Raw genomic sequence first — 12,138 nt, forward strand, 5'->3', positions numbered from 1 at the left:
AATTATTAAAGTCTTTCAAACACAACCACACGATCAACAGGGCAGTACTTCCTTCCAGCCACATTGGTGAAGTACTCAATGAATACCAATTAGACCAAGCTACTTCAATCCACTAGAATTTTCACCACAACACACTTAAATGAAATCAATTCTAGGGAAAGTAAGAGAAATAGACAGTTCATAGAGAGCTGAAAAGACACCTGAGGCCATCATCAAATGCATTCATTTTATAGGTGAGGAAATTAAAGCCCAGAAAGATTTGATGTCTTGCCCAGGGTCACAGAGGTATTAAAGTGAACCCATGTTACTTAAATGCAGGATTCTCCACAGTGAATCACTAGGCGACAAAAGAGAAACAGACTGGGACTTCAGTTTGGTTGTTTTTGCAATAAATGTCACATACATCATTAGTTTTGTACAGTTCCAACTTCACCCTTACCTCATCTGTCATGAGGGTAGCTATTGATCTCCCAATTTCATGGTACTGTGGTGCCTTGCCTGCGGGGCCCAGTAAAAGAAACAAAAACCTAGAAAAGATTCAAGATAAGGAGAAACAGAACTCAAGCTAAGTCAAAAAGTATCAACAACCTTTTAAAAATAATTCTAGACAATTAAACATAAGCCATTAGCTAAATGAGGTGAGAAAGAACTCCAAAGAGGGAAGGACTGCACAGGAAGACCATCAATTCTTGTTCATTTGCATAAATTAAAGGATACTATGCATAATTAACCACAAAAGAGTTTGCCTAATTTTTGTTTTATATCCAAATAATCCAGCAGCCCCGGGTTTAAAATGAGCTAAAACAAGGGAAGAGACCTCCTCTTCTCCTCCCCCTTGAAGGTGATCAAATCCAACAGGTTCCTGACACAGAAAACCATCTACAATGTCCCTGAGGAGTCAGTAGGCTGCCGACACTCTGCTTCCTCAATTCTGTGACAATGGAGTTCATTTCACCGTTGGAGAGCTCCAATTGTTGTAAAGTTTGTCCAACTAAAATCTGCTTTCCTCTATGTAGCTTCTTCTACATGCAAATGACAATGAAAATACTAGCCTAAATAACCAACACACTAATGCAATGCCAGTGAAAGCGCTGAGGAGATAAGTTTTGAGAATCAAGAATAAAAAATAACAAAAGTTCTAGCAGTTTAAAGGAAATAATGAGTAGTATGAATGAAGGGGCAAGCTAATTGGTAGAAAAGATACCTCCTCATTTAGAGCAAAGAGGGAGAAGATTACTCAGGTCAAAAGAGAATCTATGCAGTCAGATACAATTACTGTACTGAATATGTTTCTGCTTAAATGTCTTTCTTTCTCAAAACAGGGTAGATAGGAAATGGTTGGAATGGAGAGCTAAAAGGCATCAAAAAAAAAAACTTTTTTGTAAACAGGTTGACTAAAAACAAATTAATTTTTTCAATCACAAAAACTTATCAATATATCCTGCTAAGGCTTGAAGATTGTCATCAGCAGAATAAGTAAGAGTTCTCACCTTCATCAAAACACAAATCCTCGAAGTACTGAAAAAGGATGCTAGAAATTAATCATTTGTATGAATTAAGCTTTTCTCAAAAATTCTATTCTCCCTTGAATCTCCTTTTTATTTTTTGCATCTCTTAAGGATATATTAGGCAATATTGCATATAAAATTAATCTATGTTTTAACCTTTTACTAGACTTTAAGAATAGAATAGGACCAAGACTTTATTGATAACTTTTTAACTCTCCAGTGTTTGATACAGTCTCTGTACACAAAGCACACATCTGGAGGGATGAATAAAAGAATAAATGGAAATACTGAATAACAGTGAGAATATACTGGCAATCTGTGACTGCCAAAATTTATCAATGTTAGCCATGATGCTATGTAATGCTAGGAGTATCATCTGCAAAGATCCAGAAGGACATACAAAGTGCCATAGATAATGATGAGTGAATATATTGAAAAAGATAGAAAAACAAAAACATGATAAGAGTATCAATTTGGTTATTTCCCACATAAAGTGTCAAACACATTTCATCCGGCATAAAGTATTAACAGTAAGATGCATTTCTTAGTTACCAGACCACACATAGAAGTCTAAAAGGCATTCTCTCAGGGGATAGTGGGTTAGAGGGAAAAAGAGGACTGCTCCTAGCTATGTCACTGATACTGGGACCTTGTTCAAGGTCACAAAGCCAGTGTGAGCTAGGTCAGGATTTAAACTCAGGTTTCCTGACTCTAAAACTGAGTGGAACAGAATGCTTACAAGGGGCAGAAAGTATTCCCTCTATAACAATATTTTTCTTGCACTAAAACAACTGAAATGTTTACATTCATTAATTTTAACATGTGTTGAATTTGGGAAATTGTACAAGTAACTGACTTTTTTCTTTACCTGGTGGGTACTGGAACTTCAGTCAGGCCGGAGAGGAGGACAGCGGGGGACAGTCTCACAAATGCAATGATGGGCCTTTCCAAAAAATCTACTTCTCCCACCAAAACATTGGATGCTTCAGCTCCCGTGGGAATTTTCCTCATGAAATTCATGTCAACCTATTAGAATACATATAAAGAATAATAAGACCCTAGTATTTTTATGCTAACACTAAAAGACAAGGTAGGAAAGAGATGGGGGAAAAGAAAAAAAAATCTTTCAAGAAAATGATTTGATGGAAGAATACATCAAAAACAATTTTTTCACAAAGCTATAGAACTAAAAAGACAAAATATATTATAAACAAGACCTGCAAAGCAACATTTTTAATGCTGTAACTATGCTCTAGTTTTTATTACTTCTAAAACCTAAATTATTTTGCATTTTCACTATAGAAAGTTTTCAGTGAATATAGCAACATTCATTCAAAAGTCTAAAGACAAATATTTTTTCACAAACAACTAAGAGTTCATGAAATTATACACAGTTCAGGACTCATTTATTTGCCATGACTGAATAAAAAGAATTTGTTGCCACTTAAGTAAATTTAGTGCATTTGCTTATTACAAGTTCACAAAGTATGCAGGCTCAAAGCCATAATCTTTATTTTCCATTATTATTGTGCTCCATAATCTAACAAAACACAGCAATCTGTGTATAATCCCAAAGAACGGTTTACAAAATGATAACGCACTAGGTGAATTCTTCATGTCTCTAACTCACAGAAGGCACTACACAACCACTCACTAGCTACAAAAAACAAACCAGACACTTACAGCAGGCCTCTTGAGTCCCACACCCAGTGTGCCACAACTACAGTGCCAGGAGGCTGACTCCTGTCCAACAGGAGACAAGGAAGTGTACACAACAACAGGCCAAGTAAAAAATAAGTTTAAATGACAAAGGAAAAAAGAAAATCAATGGCATCCGCCATGGCTAGAGAAGAATCACAAGACATGTGAGTGAACCTGCAGATTTTTTAGCTGTTTATTTAACAAGTGTCCTGCAGGGTTTTTTTTTTCCTTTAAAACTAAACCCAGAACTAAATCCTAAATAACTAGGCAGGCAAAGTCATATTGATGAAATTAGGGTAATTACAACAAAAAGAACCAGCAATTCAATAATCATTGCTGGGCCAGAGCTCTCAATCATCTTTGCAAGTAAAATTAGCAAAATAAAAACTTGTTAAAGCTCCTTTTTTGTAGGAATATAGTTTTATGGTGAATTTCATCAACAGAAAACTATTCAAGTTACATTCAAAATTTAAGAGATATTATCTTTAAACCATATCACATAATACTATAAAAGCTTACTGTAAATGTTATTTAAATCGCCAAAAGCAGTATACAGAATGAGCTCCAAAGACATCAATTTAATATTTAACACTAACTTTTAACCCCGTTACACTAGAATGAATATTTTTGCTGCTTTCTCCAGAAAAGTCATTTACCCCAAGTGACATAATTTTTAGTTCTGATTTGAATTGGATATTTTGGGATCTATACTTTCCTCTACCCATGATGAAGCCTATATAGATTCCACATGATTATGGCCAGATTCAAAAGGTTAATTCACTAAGGTTGTGCTATCATTCTAGAATTGATCTTTCTAGGGCTAGTAGTACTCAAATGTATCACTGATATCCAAAAGGTAATATAGAGCTGGGGATCAATAGGCAGCTATCAGTAGAACCACTGGACTCATTCTTTCACAATCTGAAAAGTGTTTCAAGTTATTTAAATCCTATTTTATACAGCTATTATATGTTAACTAATACCTTTTCTTAGACTTTCATGTTAAAAGAATCACATGCATCAAAGTTTAGAATAACAATTGTAAATATTTCTCAAATTATCAAGGAAATATGATTATTAGAACCCTGGATTGGAGTATAAGTGTGAGACTGTGGACAATTACCTTCAATAACAGAATTACCTTGCTGAAGTCAACAGTACTATTTTCTCTGCTTCCTCCAGTTCCATTACCTTTAGCTTCTCCACTTTTGCTACTGTCCAAGTTTCCAGGTGCTGACTGTGGAGATGCCAAAATGCCTATATTTTAAAAATGCACAAATCCAAAAATAAATACATAAAAAATAGATCATATAATCTAACTTTGTTCTTAACCCTCATGGTGATGGTTTGGCAAAAGCAAATGTGCAAGTAAGCCAATGTGCAGCATATTAGTACTTTACATAAAAGCAAATCAGTAGCTTGCCTCCTAAATGTAAATGGTGCCATTAGAAGTTGCTTCAATTATGACTCCTCCCTCAAAAAAAAAAAAAAAAAAGGACTTGGGGGCAGGGAGAAGGAAGATGAGAATAACATTCAAACTGATTCCAACAACAAATATTTTGGAACCGTGCCCTCAAAAATTTTAGGCACACATGAATTTATGGGCCATGATGACAGAGTATAGAAACCAACCTGCTCTTCACATGCTCAAACCAGGAGAAATTTAAACAACTTTCCTTGGCACCAAATTCTGCACAAAAAGTTAGATGCTAACTGAAAACAGACTTATTGCTTCAGCCTCTCACAATCATCCCAACAGACACTCACCAGATCACAGAACTAGAGCCAGAATAAACCTCAACCCTCTCATTATTTACCAATGAGGAAACTGAGGCCTAGAAAGGCAAAAAGATTATATCATATATGTCATCAAAGAGTAATTTTCCTTGATATTAACTTATTAATGAAGAGGCTTTGCAGCTCTAGAGAAATCTTTGAAAAAGCAGTTTCTTACTTCCTGATGGACTAAGAAACCAAAACACTACGATGTAGAAGAAATTAAAGCACTTGACTCAATCCACTTCCATGGCACAAATTTAAACTAGACACTTATTATAATAATAAGTCCCCAGTGAAAACAAACTAGTGGTTCATCAACACTAGTCAACACTCAATGGAAAAAAATAGGCAACTCTTAAACAATAAGTATTTCTCAAAATTTCCAAAGACCATTTCACAATTTTATTAAGAGAGATGCAATAGTTTTAGCTCATGAGGAACTTAGTCCTCAGAATTTCTTTTCTTTCTAAAATAAATACATATTAAGAGCATTAGTTAAGTTATTTTTTAAATAAAGAATCTTTTCCAAAAATCCTCAAGATTATTCTGCTGACTTACATGGAAATATATTTTGCATGACTGTACATATATAATCCATGTTAAAAATTTTTGCCTTCTTATGGAAGAAAAAAAGGAGGGAGAGAATTTGGGACTCAAAACTTGGGGGGGAGGCAATGTTAATTGTTTTTAATATGTAATAAAATAAATAATACAATAAAATATTTTTAAAAACTGAAAAAAAGAACATTCTGCATTAGCTTCACTTGTATGGTGGGCTAATTTAAGATCTCAGCCATGAAGTGAAGCAAGGAGCTTATACTGTGGGTAAAGGAAAGCCAAAATAAGGATTGATATTCTTCTCAAGCATGAAAGCCCTGGACTGTTTGAGAGAGAAGAGAACTAAGAATGCTTTTGCTGCTTCTCCCACCCTCTGTCCTTGGCTACATGTCCAGGTGTTTTCCAAGAGCATGTTGAGGAAGCAGATGGCTCTACAGCATTCTCCCCACTCTACCTATAACTTTAATTCAAAATTACAATTTAATGAAAAGAACAGTTTTCAGCTAAAATCCTGGCTCTGCTACTTACTACAGAAGTGAATTGGGGCAAGTCACTTGAAATCTCTGGGCCTTAGTTTGCTTATCTATTAGACTACACAATCTAGGTTACCATTAAGATCCAAAATTATGGCCCCATGGGTACACAATTCATGTAAAAATATTATGATAATGAATGTTAATAGTATTCTATCGTTTTATTCAACAAGTCAAATAATTTTCCCTGTTTTTTTTTTTCTTTCTTGATCATACCAAGTTGTAAAATCTTTGAGAATAGGGACCTACCATTACATTGAATTCCCAGTCCCTATATTTATGCACACCTGCATCTTTGATTTCCTTCACAAGCTAATTGTACAATAATTCAGAGTCTGATTCTTTTTGTACAGCAAAATAATGTTTTGGTCATGTATACTTATTATGTATCTAAGTTATATTTTAATATATTTAACATCTACTGGTCATCCTGCCATTTAGGGGAGGGGGTGGGGGGGGGGTAAGAGGTGAAAAATTGGAACAAGAGGTTTGGCAATTGTTAATGCTGTAAAGTTACCCATGTATATATCCTGTAAATTAAAGGCTATTAAATAAAAAAAAAAAAAAAAAAAAAAAGAGAATAGGGACCTACCACATGAGTAGATATGTAATTAATGTTTGCTGAATTGAACTGAATTTGTACATCCCTCAACCCTTAATATAACATTTTGTGGAATAATAACTTAAATGTCTGTGGAATTAATTATAAACTAAAAATTTCTGATGTGATTAATAGTCAACATGAAGGAGAATCTTGAAGTCACATTTCTGTTAGTATAATGTCAAATTTCAGAGTTAGTATTAGATCTTCATGAAACTATATAAATCAAAACTATACATACAGCTTATTTTTAAAAGACAGAACTATCCCTAGAGGTTCACAAGCTACAATTTCACACATAAGGCTTTCTGAAAAAGAAATTAAATAGAGATCTTCCTAAAATCCAAAGTATTTCCTTTCATCTTTGTAAGCAGCTTTCTAGCTACCACTGCAGAGTGGATTTTATAAGTTTTAATGCCTTTAATATTGGCAAATATTAAAATGGCACTCTTCTATAGTAATATACATCCTCCCCATGGGGATAAGGAAGGAACTCCCATTAAAGCATCTTACTTTTACTTTATACACAAATACAGCTATACAAGGTGTCCTGGAATGCTCCCTGTGTGAAGTTTTGTATAACTTCCAAAACAAAATGACGTAACAAGAAATTTTCACTGTAGGTAACAAGTAGGATACACCCAGAAAAGGCATTAAAAATTCAAGGAAAAACATTAGTGAACTTTAATGAAATACACCATAATTGTTAAAAAAAAAAAAAAAAAAAGAGTTGGTAGTTTTAACTGTTAAGTGATTATATAAAGGCTCTTCCTCACCCAAGTATTATTATCATTAATATGACCAAATTATTTTCTAACAAATCAAAATTAAATTTGCTATTTAAAAAGCTTCCTAAACTCTGATAGAACAAACCTATTAAAATGGAGAATAAATAACATCTAGATGTTACTACATTTCTCTCTATGTTTCTAAGTGTTTTAATTTATACTAAGAGGCAGCCTTAAAAGGTAGAAAGTTCAGGGTTCAAGGATTCCCGCTTCTGACAGCTACTGGCAACTGGGTACTCTAGGCAGCTTTCATAGACTAGAAGATACTGGCCTATATGGGTAGGAGAAATGTCCCTCTAGCAATGAAGAAATAGGTCTAGTTCTTAGCACTTCATTTATATGATATCATTAGTAAGTCTTAGTGATGCCATAAAACAATTTCAAAAATGAGTAAAAACATACTTTTTTCCACTATTTTTAATTCTGTGGGGAGAAATGTATATGTAAATAATATTCCAAAGCAATTCTAACTCACCATAATCTAAACATTATGTCCCATACCAAAGATTAAGTGAAATGTGCTCCAGCAACATTTCTAATTTATATGTAAAGCCAATTTTGGCAACAGCTAAATAAACTTTAGTCATTCAAATTTTAATATAAATTTGTCTTAAAGAAAAAAATCAGGCTCAAATGCAAAATACCTATTCTGTATTCCAGGCTCTAACACTGTTCTACCATTACTGTTGATCAAGCACAATCATCAATTTTACAGACTCCTTGGATAAAATCTGGGGAAAGTAACTCAATCCAAACTTTTCAGAGAAAACAAAATGATTACTATAAATTATGGATAAAATGTGCTCCTTAAGTAGGATGGATTATAAAGTTAATCTTCAAATTGTGAGCTTACTGCCACTTTTTATATCACAGTAAATAATATATTCACCTTAAGATGGAAAAAAATGTTTCTAACAGGTTGTTTAAATCATTTAAATGCTCTACTAGTTCAAAAGGCTCAAATGTCAATGCAAAAAAAGTGACCTTCAATGGGTGGGTTAACTTTTAAAATTAAAAACTTTTTTTTATGACAAACTACTATTACTGCAGAAGGAAAAAAAAAACATGCACCAATCAAAATAAATGGTAAGCACTACTCGTACACTGCTCAAGCTATGTGCCAAAAAAGCATTCCAATGCAAGTGAGGCAGACCCAGAAAGCGCCACACAGAACTGTGGATAGTTGCCTGGGCTTAGGTCAATATTTTCCTCCTTCTTCTGCTCCTGGTATCCCAGTGCTTCTAATTCTTCCTCAGGTGGATGAATGACTACTGTGGGAATATCATCACTGGCAGATGAAATCAGAAGTTCTGGGACCTGAAGCTGACTCTGCTGAGAATTTCTGGAATCCAGTCGACTGATTTTAGGACTGGAGGGTGGACTGTTTTGAGGGGTGGCTACTGGGGTTGTACACCTTGAGGCTGCCGGAGTCCCAGCTCTTGAAGAAGGAAGAAGATGACTGAGAAGGGACAAAGGTGATTCTCCTCTCAGTGAAAGATTTGAAGCAGAGAGACCTGTTCGTAAAGAGTGGCGGGAGGCTGAAAGGCCTTCCCCTGAGATAGAAAAAAAATGAAAAAGTATGAAGGTCACAGCAGGAATGCAAAAAGAGGCACAAAAAGTTATCATTTCTGACATAAATCACAAGCTTTCTAGAGTCAAAAATCAATTTCATGCAGGTGTGAAGTAAGCATGACAATAGGGTTTCGTAGGTATTAGAGTACAGACTCTACTAATCAATTAGTGCATTGAAGTAACCACAAGAAAGAAGAATGTTAATGATAAGCAATAAAAAAAAACCAGTCAGCATGTAATATAAAATGAAAGAAAAATGATATTCATTGATTCACTAGCTTTACAAAAAGTAACAAAGCAGAATAAAATTGTCATTTCAATAAGACAGGACACCTAACTCATAGCATCTGACACTTATTACCATGCAGAGAGTGTTTGAATAAATGAGTCCAAGCACAAACTTACCAGCATGGCAGAGACTCACTGTACTTTTTTTTCCTACATTGAGGAGGTCTAGCACTTCTCCCACAGTCACTATCTCTGCTTCCTTCTAAGAGCTTCAAACTAAAAGATGACATTAGTGGACTCTACCTAATGGAGATGATTCTCCAAGCAAAACTGCTGAGCATAATTTGAAAGTGTTCAACTAGGGCACAAGGTCTCAAAATATTCAAAAATATTTAACAATAAAGATGATGAAGCTGGGTTCTAGTAATAAAGAAAAGAAAATAAAAGCTATATAGCATTACCTGAAAATTCATTTCTGCCTCCTCTCCAAGAAAACTAGATGCTTATGATTAAAAGGAAACCATTTCATAATATTTTAGAGGATTAATGTGTGTCTCAAAAGAAAATCTCATACTCCAATGACAAATGCTAGAAAAAAAATCCAAGAGTTCATGCTATAAGACTTCACAGCAGCATCCAGAACACACTCAATACCAGAAACACTCCTGACCCCAGTTCTAGGCCATCTAGTCCAATGAAATCATATCCTTGGTGAGGTGACCCAGGCCAAGAAAAGAACCTAGTCTACACCCACAGAGGCAGTGAGAAGCTGAAGAGACTCTGAGGCCCACCTACCAGAACTCTTTTCACCACATCATGTGGGAGGACCCTCCATTAAATATAGTTTCTCATCAAGATAACATGTGTAAACTGTTATGGAAAGTATAAGAGATTATGAAAATTATCATTAAAATAGGTACAAGTATTTTTAAAGTACTTTATGATTAAAAATGAATTCTCCATAAATTGCCCTCAATTAATTCTCACAAAAACTCTCTTAAGTAGGCAGGATCAATACAATATCTGGCACACAATAGGCATTTAATAAATGCTTGTTTCCCGTCATTCCTCCTTTATAGATAAGGAAACTTAGGATTTGAAAAACTAACTTTTCTACCTCTCAAAATCAGACAACTGCCCCAAGTGACATGGCTAGATGTAAAGCCAAGTCTTCCAACTCTAAATTCAATTTTTCCTACAATTCCACAGCTGCCCCAATAAAAAAGGCTAATGAGAACAACAAAGCATCAATAACAGAACTATTCTGAAACCACAATGTACAAATTAACATTTTTAAAAGTATGTTTTATAAGTAACAAATAGTAGAATGTATCTTTTAAACAGACAATAAAGATTTTTGAAGGATTCCTATGTATTCAATGTTTTTTTCTAAAATTCCACAGCTGCCCCAAACAAAAAAGGTCAATCAGAACTACAAAGCATCAATAACAGATTTTTTCTGAAACTACCCTTGTGGGAATTAGTATTTTTAAAAAGTATGTGTTCATAATTAACATATAGTAGAATATGTCCTTTAAACAAAGAACAAAGGTTTTTTTTTTTAAAAGGACTTTTATACTTAACTAATTCACCAATTACATTTCTCACTAGTTATTACACAGAACATGTTAACTTGAAACTGTGAGAAGGTAAAGATCAAAAGACAGAATAAAAGGTAACAGAGTGCCTTGAATTTAGGAACCTTCTTTCTGAAACAAACTAGATTCTCAGACAGTGCTTCTACATATCTAATCATTTTTTAATTTCCAAGAGATACTCGTTAATAGATTAAAATAGGTTTAAATGGCCAATAAAGGTTTTAAGTACTTATTTACAGCTGGTTCTGATAGATGGACTAACTACTAAATGCAATAAATGACTGATGTGACTGCTTTCTAGAAATCTTTTTAAAAGGAATAAAAACAGTTTTTGAAAACTTAACTATACTTGTCCATTTTAGATGCATTTAGACCTCAAAGAAGACCTGAAAATGTTCTCATTCTTTCACACTTCCACAAAACGAAATAGTTAGAAGGGGGACAATCACAACCCTGTCTTTTACTCTGGATCGCAAAAGAACATCGGAAATGACTCTGCTTACCAGCTTTCTCAAGCCTCCAACCTCACCAGCACTAAGATCTAAAATCACCATCAGAAGTGCTCAGTAAAGGGCAAGACGGCAAGGGCTTTCCCTGATCTTATGTTGTCAAATAAAAGGAAGTGGTTAGTGAAGAAGAATACCAAAGAAGCAATGATCAGAAGGAAGATTCACAGACTGCTGACAGATGGAAGAGCCTTTCGAGACCATACACCCAACTTCCAGCCCAAATTTTAAGGATCACTGCAAAAGCACTCATCAGGGCTTTATCTTATACTTTTTTTTTATTCCAATCAGCTAGCATAGCTCAGTAACCAATAATAGAAAAAGTCATGAGATAAATGACATTTTATTTTATGCCTCGATATTTTTAATAACTGAGTAACCAAACTATAATATGAATGCAGAACTACCATGAGCTACTTATGTCACCTCAGAAACACGATGGTGAGAATGCATTCTTTTTACCTTTGAATATCTAAATTATTTTTAAATTTCAATCAGCAGCAGACTCTGCTCAAATGAAAATTAATCTCAAAGCATCAACTCTTCCATGCTACTGAAGATGAACAAAGAAATACCATAAATAAAAAAGGTTAATCTTAATTATTCTGTAATGACTGATCTAACAAAGTCAGGTTCAAGAAAACCAAAATGTGCTTCTCAAAAAAATCTAAAACTACGACTAGTTTTGTTGCCTTCATTTCTAACAAGATCCCAATTCCTCTTGATTGCCTCTTTAAAAAATAGTCCATTTTGTAGTCATATGAAA

At 34.3% G+C, this 12,138-nt stretch overlaps 1 protein-coding gene across 11 annotated transcripts in view; it reads right to left on the minus strand.

The window, feature by feature from the left end:
* The window catches only part of SLC4A7 (solute carrier family 4 member 7), a 119,337-nt gene that overhangs the window by 48,113 nt on the left and 59,086 nt on the right, over positions 1-12,138 (minus strand). For 7 of the 11 annotated variants that reach the window (XR_004229831.1, XM_031940395.1, XM_031940388.1 and 4 more), the window contains exons 7-9: positions 4,333-4,466; positions 2,377-2,534; positions 440-527 (exon numbers count right to left, since the gene is read on the minus strand). Coding sequence is in view for 10 of the 11 variants with exons in the window: in XM_031940395.1 (XP_031796255.1) it covers positions 440-527; positions 2,377-2,534; positions 4,333-4,466 (380 nt within the window). In the remaining variant the exon portion in view is untranslated. The remainder of the gene's footprint in view (positions 1-439; positions 528-2,376; positions 2,535-4,332; positions 4,467-12,138) is intronic. The other 4 variants (XM_031940393.1, XM_023505192.2, XM_023505191.2 and 1 more) reach the window with 1 other exon arrangement.

Source organism: Sarcophilus harrisii, chromosome 5, assembly GCF_902635505.1.
Source record: "Sarcophilus harrisii chromosome 5, mSarHar1.11, whole genome shotgun sequence".
NCBI classification, from domain to species: domain Eukaryota; kingdom Metazoa; phylum Chordata; class Mammalia; order Dasyuromorphia; family Dasyuridae; genus Sarcophilus; species Sarcophilus harrisii.